Here is an 18,523-nt window from a genome sequence, read left to right on the forward strand (position 1 = left end):
AACTGCTTAACCTTATTGCTCTATTTCTGGATTTCTCCTCATGGCCAAAGGCTGTTGAGATCCTGATTTCCCCCAGAGGTTTCTCATTTAGGAATGCAGCGAAACCTCTGAAATCCAGAGGAGTTGGGGAGCAGGCCAGCTGGAAATAGGGAACAGTTGGAATTAGTTTTAAGAACATTCAGGTCTATTGTATTCAAGGACATAAGATCACAGATTTGGAAAGAGCCTAGCTCAGCCTCCTGCTCGGTGCAGGAGGCCTTGTGCTTCATCCCGAACAGAGCTTCATCTGGGCTTCTCTTGAACGCTTCCCAGAATGGGAAGTTCACTATTCTGATAGATCATCTATTTCCTCTTTGGAAAGTCTTCCTATACCTGAGCTGGAATCTACCTTTCTGTAAGGTCCGGCTTGCCTTCTTGTATTCAGCAGAACTGGGAATTTTTTTTTTTTTTTCCCAGATCATTCTCAAAAGCAATTATCATGCACCAAATAGTAGTACTTCACAGCATTCTCTTCTGCAGGCTGCACCTTCAGAATATTCAACCATTGTTTGTATGGCAAATGTCATCAACTCTAATTAGAAATAGAAATGGTTGCCTCTAGTCTCGAGTCTCTAAATGAACAACTGTATACATTCAGAGTGGAACAGAGCTTAGATACTACCTGTACTGGCCTCAAGTTACAGATGAGCAAACGGAAGTCTGCTGAGGAAAACCGCCTTACCCAACTTCAGAGAGAGAGAGTGGGGTGGGTGGGAGGTTGGGGGGCTCTTTTCTCCTCACCCTGCCTCCTGTTATTCATAACACAGCAGAATTTCTCAAGTTCTTGAAAGTGCTTAAGAAGTTTGTTCTCTTACGCATTTAGAAAAATCCCTCCTTCAAATTATATTTGCCCTGTCAGTGAAGTACAGATTAGCACAGACTGAATTTAGTAGAGGTTATACTGTCAATGAAAAGTATCATCATTCAAAGTGTATTAACCTTCCTTGCTCTCTGCTGTCAGAAAATCATCTCCCTTGCTCTAGAATCCTAGCTTAAGATAGACAACATACCTACACAGCTACCCAGGCCTATCAAATTTCTGCAAGAGTCTAGCTACCTACTCAATTTAGGAGACCTTTCTAACTTTAGGGCTGAGAGTTTGCTAGGACATAGGGCATCCTGTGTTTCTGCTTTACTCTGCTGTGTTCGTTTTAGAGTTTCATATCCTCTTTCCATTTTAGTCTGATTCTCTGATAAGAAGACAAAAGAAAGACTCAGAGAAGCAAACTAGGCACTCAGTGATTGGTTTCTTGTCCCAGTCCCCAGCAACCCTGCAGTCACATGCTTGGAAGGGAACATTCCTCCCTGCCTCAACCCACAGCAATCTCCCTCTTCTCTCAGCAAGGTATTGCATTTCCAGTTCTTACACTTGTTCTGGCATGAATTCTAAGCTACCTCATGCTGCTTCCTGGTTTGCCTGGGTGCTAGGCTCCATGGATCCTGGAATCACAGAGACCTGGGTTCTAGTCCTGACTCTGAAATTAGTTGGTTTTATGGCTTTGGAAAGTTACTGAATCTTTCTGAACCTCAGCTCCCTCATTTGTTAGATGAAGACAATTATGCTACCTACATCATACAGTTGTAGAAAGGACACAATGCCTCACAGGTGTCCAACATAGTCATTAACATTTAGTAAGATTCCATAAAAGGTATCTACATAGTATCATTAAAGTCATACTCCAAAAGGGAGAAACTGAAACCTATACTTTTCTAATGCTGCACACAGTAGGTGCTCCATAAATACTTTGATGGATGCTGGTTTAGGCTCCATTTGGCAGTAGGTTCACCATCAGAAACACTCTAAGAATCATGTAAAGACAACTGCTATTTGCAAGCTCCCTTTTCTCCAGATTCTTTTTCCCATTAATTATTGCAGTGGGGAGGCTCACCCTGTCCTGCCACTGTTCATACCTGTCAGCTTGCATCTTAGAAAAAAAGTTCTTACTTGACAGACTCTGAGAACTTGCTGTCCAGGCAAAGAAAACTTTATGGTGATGAATACAACACAAACCTTAGGCAGCCAGCTTGTCAGCAAAAGAGAGAGGAAGAGACACTGACAAATCCAATCCCCCAAAAGAAACAAAGCAACACACCAAAGAGATAGAAAGCAAAGGATTAAGATATGCCTAGAATACAGTTGCTTATGAGGACCTTTAAAACTAATCAAAGATTTTGTGCTTACAGTATTCCTACAGGAACCTGAATATGGTTAAACTCTCCTTTTAGCTGGGAATCTGAATTAACTATTCATATTACTATCTACATTTTTTAAATATACCTAAATTTTTAACAGAAATTACATTAGATGTTCCTTTAGGCAAAAGAGTATATATAAAACACCAACATCCAGTTATAAAGAGCTAAGGACTCTCCCAGCTTCCCTAAAAGCAGAAGATATCCTAGTGGAATCTTGTTGCGTTAAATGAGCAAATCTTTTTTTTTTTTTGCCTCCCTATTGCAGATTACTTGTTTATGCCCTAAATTTTGTGTTAAGGACCCAAAAGAAAAATATTTGGGTTGAAACGAATGTGTTATGTTATAGCCCCAATTGAGGGTGAGGAAAGAACTCAGTGCCAATGTGTTGGAGAGAATGAAGCAGTTCCTGGAATAGCAGTCGGGTTCCCTGGCTTGAATCCCACTCCGACATCCTTGGCTGCTTACCTTGGGCAAGTCCTTCGCCTCACAGGGTTTCAGTCCCTTCAGATGTTAAACGCTTTCTATGGGCTCTTCCACATCTGAGATCTTATGAGGCTACCGGGAGCATAAAGATTAGCAAAAGAAGCTGCCCAAATCTCTGAGGGCGGGGACCAGAGCAGTAGAAAGAGAATGTGATAATAGGCATGAAAAGCCTTGGAGAAAAGTAAAAGCACTGAATGACACACACTCTCCAATCTGCTATGGCATGTTCCAAAATCACAGGCAACTAACAGTCTCCTGAGAGCACAGTGCTCACCCAAACGTCCCATCATTGAGCCGACAGGAAGCAGAGAAGGACAATACTTTTCTGGTTGGGGACCTTGGCTGGGACAGAAAGGAAGAGGGGAGTGGAGTCAGTTTCATAAGCCAGTGAAATGGCAATGAACCTTGCAGGCTGATCCGCTCCAGCCTGGCATTGCCAAGGAGGACGATCCACTTCATCAAACCTGGGCCAAGCTCTGGCTCAGACACCCAGGCAAAAATAGAAAGGGGCTGGGAGAAGAAATGTGTTTACTTTTGTGATTTCCCCTAACGTGCCTCTTGACAGTATTATAATCTCTTCACAAGCAGAGTGGCCCACAGGCCTCACCTCCATTGATAAACCCTCCCAAACAACTCATGTAGAGACCTAAAGGCTTCTTAACATTTCGTGGTCACTCTTTGGGCAGCTAGAAAGCAAGTTTTGAAGGCAGCATGATGGAATGGAAAGAGTGCTGCCCTAGGTGAACTGTGAAAATCCCTCACTGAGGTTCTGCACCATCAAGTGCTTGCGTTAAAAAGAATGTATGTATCTGCTTAGATTTTTAAGTTTCTACCAGTGACTCTCAACCAGGGGTGAATTCACACCTCAGGGGCTCTTCTGCAATGTCTGGAGACATTTTTGCTTATTATAACCAGGGGGTGCTATTGGCATCTAATGAATAGAGACCAGAGGTGCTAAACACCCAGTGATGCAGACCCCACATCAAAGAGTTATCTGGTCCAAAACGCTAACAGTGTCAAGGCTCAGAACCTTGGTTTAGACGGAAGTAAGGTGAGTCAATGGGAGAAGAAAACAAGGACCAAAGGAAGGAAGAAAAAGGGGTTAAAATTCTGTTTTGAGGTCATGAGGTAACCATCAGTTATATGTTCTCCCGCTTTTCTCCCCATGTCCAATGCCCTTTTAATTATTCCGTGGAATTACAGGGCCATGTCTGAGTAGCTTTTTCATAAGAACATCTTCCTTATCCCTAAAATTCCAAGCCCTGATGCAGTACAAAGAGCTCCGCTATAAGACATGGCCAAAACATAAATATAAGCAGTTATGAAACAAGTAGAACTGGAAGGTGGGTGGTGGGGGTGTGTGAAGGGAAGAAAACATATGCCTATAACTCCGTTTCTATGAGTCAGTGTTGCTGAGGTAACAACACAGAACAATAACCATAGGGAGAGCTGAGCTATACTAAGAGCAGGCAGAACTGATTTGGGGCACAAGTGTCAGGAGAGATGCAGCTTTGCAGCAGCAGATTCAAAAGCAAATGAAAGGGTTAAGCAATCTGTGCATGCCATTCTTGTATCATTCCACATTAAGTCATGGGCAGTTATTACAAGTAGTTACCTGTGGTTTCCAGTGGGGGAAGCAACGGCACTCCAGTCAAGAGGTTTTGGAGAAACAGGTGCAACAAAGGCATGGTCAAACAATTTATTTACTGTAAACTTTAGACTTTGCTCAGGAAAACAGCCGAAGCTGCCCCTCAAATCCCTGCCTAAAATACCCCGTGTAAGCAAATAAGAGGAGCGGGGAAGAGTCCATGTTCACAGCTAAAAGGTCCAAGATACTCAAAATCCTCAAGTTCAAGGGTGTAGGAAGGAAAATCTCCTTCGGATACAAATTACCAGCAGCAATATATTACCCCTAATACTTAAATAGTGAGGTAGATACACGGAAAAGTCATCAAAACATAGCAGACCCAGGTCCTCTAGGACTAAAGCCCTTCAGACATAAACTTATAAGTTCCAAGCAAAGAGGAACTGAACTGTACAAATAACAAATAATCAAATAAGTTTTCTCTCTTTTTACAGCTTACAAAAATAAAAAAGGCAGAAGGATGCCCCTCCTCCTGCATATCTCTATACAATTTTATTCTAAGTTTATTACACTCAAGTTAAATAGTCTGTTTAGTGTTCTGTTGGTGGGGGGGGGGGTCTTATAAAGTAGAAAAACTGCTTTACAGCAGTGAGTCATTTGTACTACAATTCCTCCCTTGTGAATCAATGTTATCGCTAGGCACAGTACCTTGATGGCCCACAAAGTCTTCCGTGCCTGGAAGGTCTTCACACAGCAGTTTATTTTCTTTCTCCTGTTCCAGGGGATATCCACTCTGCTCCCCTGTGTTGCCGTTGCTGTTGCTGGAGTAGCCATTCCCATAGGCCTTCAAAGAAGACCTGCGTAGGCACAGAAGTTCCTGGAAGGCAATCCTGAAATCTGGGCTCCGACAGTAGATAAGGGGGTTGAAAGCAGAGTTGACATAGCCCACCCAATTTAGGAGGATGTAAACTTCCTTAGGGATGAGGTTATCCCGGATCACATGCACAATATTGACGATGAAAAAGGGCAGCCAGCAGAGGGTGAAGGTGCCCATGATGATGCCTAACGTCTTGAGGGCTTTGTGCTCCTTCAAGCAGAATTTGGAAGACCTGCGAAGTCCATGCCCGGTCCGCCCATCCTGCTCCACCTGGCTAAGGTTCTGGGCATGGAAGCGGCCCTCAGATTTGTCAATCTTTTGGAGCTGCCTTTTGGCCACTTGAAAGACCCTGGAGTAGACGAAAACCATGACCACCAGGGGCACGTAGAAGGACACGATGGAGGAGGCAATGGCATAGGCTTGGTTCGTGAAGAAGTCACAGCAGGTTTCCTTGGCATAGCAGTTAATGGCTTCCTGGTGGGTGGCCCGGTACCAGTGCATCTGAATGGGCAAGAAGGAGGTAAGGCCTGACACGATCCACACCATCAGAATGATTACCCGGGCCTTATTCTTGGTCAGCAGGCTCTGGTACTTGAAGGGTGAAGTAATGGCAAAGTAGCGATCCACTGCGATCACGCACAGGGTCTCAATGCTGGCCGTGACGCAAAGCACATCAATGGAAGTCCAAAACTCACACCAGAAGTTGCCAAAAGTCCACATTTTCATGAGAATATGGCTGGCCCCAAAGGGCACCACTGCCAGGCCCATGACCAGGTCAGCACAGGCCAGTGAAGTGATAAAGTAGTTGGTGACAGTCTGCAGACGCTCGAACTTGGCAATGGCTGTGATGACCAGCACATTGCCAAACACGATGGCCAGGACGATGAGCGACATGACGATGCCCATACCCACCACCCACGCCTCGTCCCGTTCCTGCGTGACGTCGTGGTCCGGCGCGTGGCTTCCATTGGGCGCTAGCAAGAAGGCGCTGCTGTTCCCGGGTTGCCCCATGGCGCGCAGTCTGGCAGGTGAGCGCACTGGCTGCCGGCGCCTCAGCGGGCGGATCCTCGGCGGGGCTCTGCGGGCAGCGAACAAACGCCTGGAAGCCTCATTCAGCGGCCGTGAGGTGGGTGTGGTGGGGGCACGTCCTGCACACTTAGTTTGTCGGGTGCTAGGGGCTCACGGTGCCAGGCAGTTTCAGCCCGCGCTCTGGAGAAGCCGCCTCGGAGTGCGCACTGCCCGTTATGTGCACAGGACTTTAGGGGACCTGCCCTCGCCGTGACGTGCGGGAACTTTCGGCCAATGGCAAGCCGGCAGCCCCGAAGGGGCGAGGCACCCCTCCGCTTTCCTACCCTCCCCTCACCCTCCCTCTCCTGGGGCTGGCCCGGGCGGGGCCCAGCTGCTCTCTGGCGGGCGGGCCACCACTCCTTCCCGGCTACCCGGGCTGGCCCCAGAGGGCTAAAGCTGGAGCTGGCGTGCTTACCAGCCAACCCGGGAGCTTTTGGCTCTTCTGTGGCCGCTACCTGCCTGCCCTGGGCTCCTGTGCAGCCTGAGGTCTCAGGGCAAAGGGCAGCACACAGGCACTGCCCCACAAACGGAGGGAAACGAGAGTACCCACCGAGGCACGCACATACAGGCAACCCCGGCAGACATGCTCAGACTTATACGGAACCACAGCCATAGACACCGAGACACACCCTCCCAGGGCACCCGCAGGCACACTCGCGAGCGCGCTCACACAGAAGCCGTCAGGCACAAAGTCACCCCTGTCCAACACAGAAACGCGGCCAGAAACAAACACAGAAGCACCCAGAAGCACAAAGGCATGGTGACACACAAAAAAGTAAACACACACGCCGGCTTAGAGGCACGCAGAGCGACACAGAGGCGGATGTCTCCATCTGGGTACTCACAAACTTCCCTCACCTGAGCACTGATAATGCCCCTCTCCCACCCTACACCTGGTAATCCAGTATATTCCCTTTCAGACATTTTGCAAGATCGCAGGAGGTGACTTCAGCAGCTGCCGATTCCTCAGCACACTCGCTGTCAAGTACTTTCGGTGCCCTCCTTGGGAATTTGCAGGCATCAAGACAGTTTTACCCTTTGGATTTCATTCGGAGAGGGGGTATGCATGTATGTATTTTGGGACGGAGAGAGAAAGTTGTGTGCTTTCGTTTTAGTTTTGTTTTGTTTTTAACTCTTAATAAGAGTGTGGCATCACTCACTCATCTGTTGAACCGGAGATGCACTGAGAATTCAAACAATTTCTTCAGTAATCCCAATGCAACTAAAAAAAAAAATCCTTTCATCCGCTGGATAGTTTGCTAATCTTTCAGGTTGAGCCATATGAGATTGCCACCATTTGGTGTCTGTGACTTACCAAAATGGCAAATTCATATGATTCAGAGTATTAAGAATGTCTTAAGATTAAGAACATTTTGGAACTATAGACAGCAAAAGATAATTCTCCCTTAAAAAAATAAAGTAAGACCAAATCTCAAAACTAAGATCTTTGTTCATGAAATACTATCCTTTGCATCTGGCATGTGACTTTACCTCTAAAGTTAAATTAATTTTCAGAGTTTGATTTCCCATGTATTAGTGGTGCCTTTGAAAAATTGAAAGTATTTCATGAAGTGTATAAACATACTTTGTAGATTACATAATAACTAACAATGGCTAACATTTATGGTCCATTCTGCTATGTGCTTTTCATGCATTATTCTGTTTAATTCTTCCCACAGTCCCATGGGGGTGGGGATTATTTTTAGCTTAATTCACAAATGGGGCTTAAAGAGGAAAATGGCTTGCCCAGGGGCAATGGCCGGGCAGTGCTAGAATCTGGATTTGACCCAGGTCTGCCTGAGTCCATGACCCATCTTTTAATCTTTTCAGTGTATTGCATAATTACATGTAGACAGGAGTGATGGATAGGGAGGAAGCACTACAATTGGAATTGGAATACCCAGGTTCCAGATTGACCTAACTTGGTGCTTTCTAATTCACTTTTTTTTTTTTTAAGAGAAATCACAAAGTACCTAATTTCCTTTATCTGTAAAGGGGCATAAAGTCACTTCCACTGGGGTGAACGAGAATTGAATGATGTAGTAAATATGAAAGTGCTTTTGCACATATATATGTCACATGAATATAGGTTGTAAGTGAAGTTTATATAAATTACTTAGTGGTTTAGAATATATTGTTAGTCTTCTTTACTAGAACAATAAAAAAACTTTAGGGCAAAAGTAAGTTGGGTGTTTACTCTGGAAGCAAAGCTAAGAAACAGAATTTAACCTACATGTCCTCTTTAACTTTCTTCATAGCAGAGACTGACTTTTTGCAAGACAGATGCCTTAGAAAACAAGTATTTCCCATAAAAGCCACAAATATTAATTAAGGTTCTATTATATTCACATAGTTTGCAAAATGTACTTACCTCATATTTGTGTTTTCCAAAATTGCCTCTGGTAGGATGCATTTTAGGAAGAGGCAGTGTTTGTTATGCAACAATGTTTCTTTAAATACACATCTACCCAAATTGTGGAACTAAAAACCTCCTTCCTGTTTGTGAAGCTATGTCATAAATAAGAACATTGTTTAACCATCCTATACTAAGAAAAGAACAAAGAAAACCCTTTTAAGACAAATATTAATTGATCATTCATTTAGATATACACATAAGTCACTTAAAAGTTTAACTGAATATTTTGGGAAACTCCTTTTTCAAAACCCACAAATACTAAATCAGGAGGGACTGACTAGCCAGAAGCAGAAAACTGAAACTGGACCCCTTCCTTACACCTTATACAAAAATTAACTCAAGATGGATTAAAGACTTAAACATAAGACCCAAAACCATAAAAATACTAGAAGAAAACCTAGGCAATACCATTCAGGACATAGGCATGGGGAAAGACTTCATGACTAAAACACCAAAAGCAATGGCAACAAAAGCCAAAATTGACAAATGAGGTCTACTTAAACTAAAGAGCTTCTGCACAGCAAAAGAAACTATCATCAGAGTGAACAGGCAACCTACCGTATGGGAGAACATTTTTGCAATCTATCCATTTGACAAAGGGCTAATATCCAAAATCTACAAAGAACTTAAATTTACAAGAAAAAAAAAAACAAACAATCCCATCAAAAAGTGGGCAAAGGATATGAACAGACATTTCTCAAAAGAAGACATTTATGCGGCCAACAAACATATGAAAAAAAGCTCATCATCATTGGTCATTAGAGAAATGCAAATCAAAACCACAATGAGATACCATCTCATGCTAGTTAGAACAGCGATCATTAAAAAATCAGGAAACAGATGCTGGAGAGGATGTGGAGAAATAGGAATGCTTTTACACTGTTGGTGGGAATGTAAATTAGTTCAACCATTGTGGAAGACAGTGTGGCGATTCCTCAAGGACCTAGAAGCAGAAATACATTTTGACCCAGCAATCCCATTACTGGGTATATACCCAAAGGATTATAAATCATTCTACTGTAAAGGCACATGCACATGCACATGTATGCTTATTATAGCACTGTTCACAATAGCAGAGACTTGGAACCAACCCAAATGCCCATCAGTGATAGACTGAATAAAGAAAATGTGGCATGTATACACCATGGAATATTATGCAGCCATAAAAAGATGAGTTTATGTCCTTTGCAGGGATATGAATGAAGCTGCGAACCATCATTCTCAGCAAACTAACACAGGAACAGAAAACCAAACACCATGTGTTCTCACTCGTAAGTGGGAGTTGAACAATGAGAACACATGGACACAGGAAGGGGAACATCACACACCAGGACCTGTATGTGTTGAGGGGTAGAAGGCTAGGGGAGGGATAGTGTTAGGAGAAATACCTAATGTAGATGACAGGTTTATGGGTGCAGCAAACCACCATAGCATGTGTACACCTGTGTAACAAACCTGCATGTTCTGCACATGTAACCCAGAACTTAAAGTATAATAATAATAATAATAATAATAAAAGAAACAAAGAGAAATTGCTTATGTCAACTAGGAAGTTCTGGGCCTTTGCCCTCCAGCCTTTATGAGTGGATGTTCTCTCTCTCTTCTCCTACTTCACCAAGCTGGTAGAAATGTCAAGATGTTGTCTGCTAAGAGTCTTCTCCTGACCTCCTTTGTAATTATAGGATTAGAGAAAGTTAGACTGGGAACAAGCTTAATACATCATCTAGTTTATTTCCCCCCAGTTTGCAAATGAGGATACTGAAGTGAAAAAACAAGAAGCGTCCAGCTCAAAGCGGTAAGGAAGATTAGGAGTCCAGGTATGCTCCTGGCCTCACAAGTTTTCCCTGCCTAATGCTGTTGTTTTATTTCCCAGCAGAGGAGTTCGAGTAGCACTGCTTACTGTTCATATGGCCTTAGAGAGTTACTGCTTAATTTGAATGGAAAGTTCTTAGTAGACTAAATTCTCCCTTATCTGATGTAAGAAAAAGCAGGCTCTTTTATGGTGATCGATAGCATCTAATTACATATTTTGTTAATCGCTTAAGACACTAATTTGTCATTTCCTGCCTGTCAAACAGGAATACAGCCCCACATTTAGATTTACCTAATGATTGTTTGAATAGGAGTAAGGTTTCATAATGCCAGAGCATGCCCTCACACCAACAGCCAGATGGGTTAGGAAAATCTTATACTAGGTCTTGGTTTAGACAACAGTCCTTTCTTGTTTATGATCCTGGAGCATTGAAACATCTGTAGATTTCTTTTCAAGCAATGGTTTAAAATGCTTGTCTTTAATAATGTCTCTGTACCAGCATTATCCCATTAAATTTACGTTAAATGAGATTAAATGTGCATCAAGTGCTTAGCATGCTGCTGTAGAAGAAAAGCCTTACTGTTAGTTTCTTATTTTTGAATCAAAAATATCTATAGAATGCATATTGGTCCTATCTAATCATACATATGAAAGGACCTTTGAACATGGATAATTGCTATTTTATTTTTAATTTGGAATTCTGAGAAAAATAATTGAAAAAGAAACAAAACTTGATTCTTTAGAAAGAAGAATGATTCGAAAATTACTATTATCATTGAGTAATATAGCTAGATGGGATGTCAGTATTTTTTGAATGAAGTGTCTCACAATCTAGTCGGTTCTTTACACAATGTACCCACCAAAACTCAGAGCTATCTCTAGTGAGAGCAAGCTCACCAGCCCCTTTTGTAGGTGCATATTTCTCTAGCTTTCCAGAACTGAAATCCATCTCACTTCTACTCATGGATCTTAAGTCTGCCCCCTTGAGGCCACTAAAAACAAGTCTTTTCTCTGTCCTAGCTTTTGGGAGAATCCCTTAAAGTTCTCCTTAGAGAAAACAAAACCTCTTCAGGTTTAACATTTCTTGTTCCCTTGGTTCTAGAGTCCCTTTCACCATCATGGTAGGCCTCTTTTATTCATGCTTAGGTTGGTCTATATCTAAACTTAACATCAATACCCGGAAAGATGCTAGAACAACTCATCAAACAATCAATTTGCAATCACCTTGGCAACCGTAGCTTAGAGCAGAGCAACCAGCAAAGCTTTCCAAATAGCTGATTATACCAGATGAATTTAATTTCCTGCTACGCTAGCGTTTTATGAGACATGCTAATAAATTCTCCACATCTTAGAAGCACTACACAAAAGGAGATGGCATTAAATTAAAGCAAGAGGAGACTTCAGTTGGCCATACAAAAACTCCTTGACCTGAAGAGAATCAGAATTCAAAGGGGTTAAACTCTAGCAGCATTTCTCAAATTGGGATTTTGCAAGATAATTAAACCCTACAGAAAATTATTTTTCCTAAAGCTGGGACATATCTATTACCCTCCTAGGGACATAAGAGAGAAATTAAATCATTACATACAATGCAATGGATACCTTAGGGTACAGTGCTTAACTGAATCTTCTTTTGCTGAATCTGAGAGGGATTGCTTGAGTCTCCTTCAGGTACAGGAATGAACAGTGTGTGATGGTAAATGTGCACATATATATATATACACACACACACACAAACACACACACACATCCATTCATATATACATATATGTGACACAAGCAGCGTGATTCAATGGAGAGTGGATGGATGGGAGATAAGAGGCCTAGATGCTCGTCCCAAAACAGCTATCATGTTCTATGTAACCTTTAGCAAGTTGCCTTCTTTCTTTGAGCCTCAGTTTTCATTTATGAAATGGGAGGTGGGGGCTTGGTGACATCTATCTAAGGGCCTTTCTACTCTGAACTGAATAAGCAGGAAGAAAGTGCTTTGAGGGCCACTGAGGAGATAAATTTTTGATTCTGAAGAGGTACCATGGAGCTGACAAGCAAAAATTGCCAATATCCTACACAACAACTTGATTGTGTTTTTTATACTCAATATTTCAGCTATTTACATTTCATCTTTGTGATTTCTGCTCTTCTGAAGAGCAGGTGTTCTATAATTTGCTAAATTATTGACTTACTTTTAAAACTTGTATGATTTTCTAAATTATTGACTCATTTTTAAAACTTAATACATTTATTTTTAAAGAAAATTTTATGTGACCTGCCATTACCACACATGGAAAACTGGTGTCATTTGCCATAAATAGAAAGTAACCATGAAGACAAAACAATGTTAGTAAATGCTAGCTAGGTTTTGTTGCTTGCCAAAGTTCTGAGCCTCAGGCCTCTCTTGTTATTGAAAAGAAAGATTCTCAAGTGCTAGGATATTAATGGTATTCTAGCATCAAATGGGACTTTCTCCATTTATTTTAAAAGATTGAAAGAAAATTGAAAAGGGAATAACTCAAAAGTAGTACACTGTTATTTAAAGTGCTGTTACTAAATTATTTAAAATAATTTCTTATTACATCTGCAGGTATCTCAGCAGATGACTTGTGCTGATAGGATACGCTACAGTGTGATAGAAAGAGCATGGGCTTTGGAGCCAGAGGAAGGAATCTGGCTTGCAATCATGACTCTGTCCTTGACCAGCTGTGTGCTTCAGGCAACATGGTTTAGGCTTCTGGGCCTCAGAGGGCTTATGTGTAAAATGAGGATAAAATGTCTTGGATGGTTATGGAAGAAATAAATGAAATACATAAAAAACTAAATTTGAAAAGGAAGGTAGAGAACCAAGAAACATGACAACAAACAAATCAGCATAACTTGGATTGGCTGGGGGTTCAGGGGGATGGGTCAAGAGAGTGGAGGAGGCCATTAAGCAGGGTGCAAGGAGAGCAGTGGACTGAGTGTGGCTTTAGGACAGGAAGGGGTGATGAATTCAGATATGACCACATTGAATTTGAGGTTTTGGTGTGACATCAAAATGGAAGCTAAAAATATCATAATGTTTAGGAGCTGAGAAATTGAAATGATGTGTCTGTGGGTGGTCATGATCATGGTGGAAGCATTCCCTGAATAGCAGTACTCTCCGAGGACGTTTTGGATTGCTAAATGAAGTAATGCATTTAAGGAACTTAGCATGTTGTTTCAAAAAAAAAAAGTATTTATTGTTATTACCATCATCATCATTATCATCACTGCCCTTAGTTTCTCTCAGGGCAGTCCTTCAAATGAATCAATAAATTCATCTAAGAGGGAAAAAATTCTTTGTCTGCATCAACCTACAAACAGTGATAACATTTGAGGTGGATTTGGAGGGATGTCCAAATGTTGGATTCCCTGGCAGCTGCCTCTGAGATGAAGATTTGTATGCAAGTGATTGAAGAAGGAAAGCCCCCAAAAGAAAAGGGTCAGGGAGCGGGGGAAAGGCAAAGACCCAGGGTAGCCTTATCCTGGGAGCAGCTCTGGAGCCTACTGCTTGGTTCTAAGTCCTTCTTTCTCCAAGTCTTAGTTATAAAGCTCTAAACAAGTTACTTAATCTTTCTGTGTCTCACTTTCCTTGTCTGTAAATTGGGGGCTGTTGATATTATCTCACAATCTCATGAGGTTGTTATGAAGATCAAATGAGTTAAGGTCTATAAAGTGGTAAGAACTGACATGGCACATAGTTAGTGCTGAATTAATTATTGATATGAAGCCCATGGGAGCTCTGTTGACTATGGCACTGAGGAAACCTTCCACAGGGAAGAGATAGTGCATACAACTTCTTGGATGGAAGAACCCGCAAGTGCAAACTGCCCAGTGCCAGAGCTTAAGAAAGGGAATTACACAGCATTTTTTAGGCCTTGGAGGAAAGAAGAAGTAGAATGGTTGTGGAGATCACGCGGCATCTGCTGCAGAAGAGGAGGTCAAGGAGCAGGGCTGAAGGGGAAACAATGGGAGGTGATAAAACAGATGGCTGAAGGACACAGGAAGGAAAGGAAACAGGGTGGCCTCTCTCCGAAGCAGTGCTTTCTTCTGGGCGGCACAGAGGGAGAGAGCTCCCTGGGTCAAGGAGAGAAGGCCAAGGTGCCCCAGCTAAGTTTAATCGCTATGAGGTGGTGGAACATGCCCTGGGCCTGGAGAAAGGAGAATCTTGTCCTGGCCTTCTCACCTACTGTGTGACTGCCTCCCTCTGGGACTCAGTCTCCTCCTTTGTAAAGTGATAAAGCCAAATCTAGCGATCTTTAAGATCTGTGTCTGGCACTTCGTAGTTAATTGGTGGCGGCTAAGGGGTCTGAAAAACAAAAAGCATGTTTTTTGTTTATCATGCATGTATTATATACCAGAAGCTGGGCTTGACCCGTTACGTACATATTCCCTTCTTCTGTACAACTTTACAAAGTAGACACAGTTATTCCTATTTTACAGATGAAACACTGAAGTGATTAGGCATCTTGCCTCAGGTTACAGAGTAGGTAACAGAAGAGAAGGAACCTAGCTCTGCCTAAACAAAAGTCTCGCTCTGCACCACTACTAACACAGGATTCAGATGCAACAGTCCAGGCTCAATCAAGCCTGCATGCCCAGGCTGCTGAAAAGGAAATTCCCTGGTTGTCAGGGTCTCACAACTGAGTTTTACCAGACTACTGGAGCAAAGAGGCAGCAGTTTCCTATCACTTATGGGAAAAATGCCAAATGACCAAGATGTAGGGCCAACTACCCTGGCCACAATTTCTAAAAAGAAAGGGAGGATGTTGGGGCTTGGAAGTCACTGGCTGTGAGCTTCTGGGCTTTGCTTGTGCCCCTTCCTCCATTCACAACACTTCTTTCCTTATTTCCTCATCTCCTGCACAAATCCCCACTCCCAATACACACACACACACACACACACACACACACACACACACACACACACACAAACTTAAGCTTCCTAAAGTACTGTGTAAGGGGTTATAACATATAAAGAAATGAACAAGGAGGCAGCGTCCTTACCTGTAAGAAACTCACAGGCTAGTAGTAGACATTAGCACATAAACTTGACTTCCATGTAATAGAGTAAATACTACGATTGAGCTAGGAACTTGAGTTTCTTAGTTCCTTAAATGTCGGGTGTGTATGTAAAGATATTGTTTCAGGCCAGGTGCAGTGGCTCATGCCTGTAATCCCAGTACTTTGGGAGCTGAGGAGGGCAGATCACGAGCTCAGGAGATCAAGACCATCTTGGCCAACATGGTGAAACCCCATCTCTACTAAAAATACCAAAAAATTAGCTAGGCTTGGTGGCACACGCCTGTAGTCCTAGATACCCAGGAGGCTGAGGCAGGAGATTGCTTAAACCCAGGAGGCAGAGGTTGCAGTGAGCCAAGATCGCACCACTGCACTCCAGCCTGGCAACAGAGTCAGACTTTGCCTCAAAAAAAAAAAAAAAAAAAAAAGATGTTGTTTCAATCTTAGTTGGAAGAAAGATTAAGGAAAATTAATTTTTCAGAAAGGGGAAATGGCTAGGAACTTGAGTTTATGGGCAACAGAGAACTGATTCAGTACTTCATTGCCCCACGTAAACACTGAGGAGGAGGCATGGAGAAGCCTTCCAAGAAGAACAGGTGAACATTGGATAACAAGGAGTCTTCAGCCAAGAGATGAATGGGGTTGCACAAAAATAAAAAATCAGTTGGCACAGTTGTTTGGACAGTGATTTGGCAAAACTTATTAAAGTGTAAAACTGTATGTATCTTTTTACCTAGAAATGTCATTGCTGGAAATTAGTTCCTTAAATATCAGGTGTGTATGTAAAGATATTGTTTCAATTTTGTTTGTTATAAAGATTAAGGAAAGTTAATTGTTCAGAAGAGGAAATGGCTAATAACTTGGTAGAAACTCATATATTGTGATATGTAGTTATTAAAAAGAATTAAATAGATCTAAATGCACTGACTCAGGAAGTTGTCCTTGCTTTATAATTAAAATTAAAAAACAAATTGCATATAAGATTATAAAAATAATTCAATTTTTGTTATGTTGGAAAAATATATGTATGAGAGTTTTGGAACACCACTAAGCCACTGTTTCCAGGTCCTCCCGTAAGCTCAAGGGGGCATAGTTAGCAGTTCATGTGGTACTACTTTTCAAAGATTTACGGTAACATGGCAAAGATAAAAAGGGTAGTTATGATGTGACAGGATGTGTAATAAAGGCTACAAAAGGGATTTACACTCAATCGAGAGCTAAGCTTAACTCAGTCTTGTTAGTGTTGTCAAGGAAGATGAAGAGACATCATAAAAAGTTTCACTCAGCTGGTGGCTGTTGAGCAGAGCTTGAAGGATGCCTGTGATGTTGGTAGTAGGGCATGGAAGGAGGGAATGCCAACTGAAGCGTGGGAGTGAGAAACTTTGAACTATGCTTAAGAAACAGCAAGTATTCCAGGAGATCTAGGGCGCCAGATATATGAGGAAGAAAACAGTAAAATAATAGTAATAGTGAGTTGGGCCGGATATTTTTAAAGCCCATGAATGCTGAGGTGAGGAGTTGAGGCTCAAGACAAATCATGGAGGGAGGTGGAAGAGGCCTTGGAAAGCTTTAATCTGTAAAACGGCCAATGGTTAGATGAATGAGGCTATTTCACAGAGATGTTCTCAGCAGTCCTGTGCCAAGCAAGCAGAAGAGAAGACGCAAATTTGACATGGTGCTGCACCCATGGGTCTGTGCTGTGTGCCAGGCCTTTGTTTTCTCATTTGCAAAGCAAATTTTACTCCTCTCCTGCCAGCTCCCAGACTGGTGGTGAGAATCAAATGAACAAATGTGTGTAAGACTTCAGGACTGACTGCAGGAGAAGAGCTGTGTTCCTACAGGGCTTTGTGTTTGTTATTACTAGAAAATACAGGACTGACCTCAGACAAGTGGAGCATTCAGGGGATACAGGGAGGGTGTGTGACAAGCGGTGGGAGCACATGGAGTGGTTAGGCAATGAAGGATGAAAAGAAGTGAATAGATCAACATGCAAAATTCACAAACAACAAGAAACTTTTCTTTTTTTAAATATACCACACCGGAAACATTTAATGTATTACAAAAAGTTGGAAACAGACACTAGTAGACCTCATTAGTGTTCCATCAAAACTTAAAATGCACATACCCTTTGACTCAGAAATTCCAGTGTTAGGAATTTCTCTTTCAGGTGCATGCACACAAATACATAAACAATATACAGAAAGGATGTTCATTGCAGTATTGTTTGACATAACAACAACACAAAACAAAACTGGAACTAACCTAAATGTATGTCAAAGGAGCGTGCCTAAATAAATTAATGTATTGACATACTATAGATTACTATGCCAAAATGGATGTTTATAGAGGTTTTATTCATACTTGCCAAAAGTTAGAAGCAACCAAGATGCCCTTCACTAGGTGAATAGATTAATAAACTGTGGTACAGCCAGACAATAGAATTCTACTTAACACTAAAACAAAATGTGCTATCAAGACATGAAAAGACATGGAGTGTACATCACAAAGTGAATGAAACCAATCTGAAATGGTGGCAAACTGTACGATTCCAGCAACTGTCATGCCATGGCTTAATGATGTTTCAGTCAACTGAACCTCATATGCTATAGTGGTCCCATAAGATTATAATGGAGCTAAAAAAATCCCTATCACCTAGTGACATCATAGTCATCATACTGTCATAGCACAATGCCCTACTCACCCATTTGTGGTGATATTGGTATAAAACCAACTGTGCTAGAAGTTTATAAAAGTATAGCACATAAAATTATGTATCATGCATAATACTTGATAATGATAGTAAAAACTCAAGTTACTACACTATATTTTTAATCATTATTTTAGAGTGTACTCCCTATAAAGGAAAAATTCATCGCAGAACAATATGTTGTGTTGCATCAGCAGCAGCCTCATACATGTCTTATTTTACATGTCTTTTAATTGCTTAATTTTCTCATGTTCTTGATTTAATCTCATGTTGTTTTGTTCATCATGGCCCCTAAGTGTACA

General features: G+C 41.9%; 1 protein-coding gene across 1 annotated transcript; it reads right to left on the minus strand.

Annotated features, from left to right (window-relative positions):
- Positions 1 to 338: 338 nt before the first annotated feature.
- On the minus strand, positions 339 to 6,425 carry ADRB2 (adrenoceptor beta 2). Its single transcript, XM_017531350.2, has one exon. It carries the CDS (start codon positions 6,189 to 6,191, stop codon positions 4,944 to 4,946), a length of 1,248 nt encoding a protein of 415 aa, XP_017386839.1. The 5' UTR covers positions 6,192 to 6,425; the 3' UTR covers positions 339 to 4,943.
- Between the last annotated feature and the right edge of the window lie 12,098 nt (positions 6,426 to 18,523).

Source organism: Cebus imitator, unplaced genomic scaffold, assembly GCF_001604975.1.
Source record: "Cebus imitator isolate Cc_AM_T3 unplaced genomic scaffold, Cebus_imitator-1.0 Scaffold71, whole genome shotgun sequence".
NCBI classification, from domain to species: domain Eukaryota; kingdom Metazoa; phylum Chordata; class Mammalia; order Primates; family Cebidae; genus Cebus; species Cebus imitator.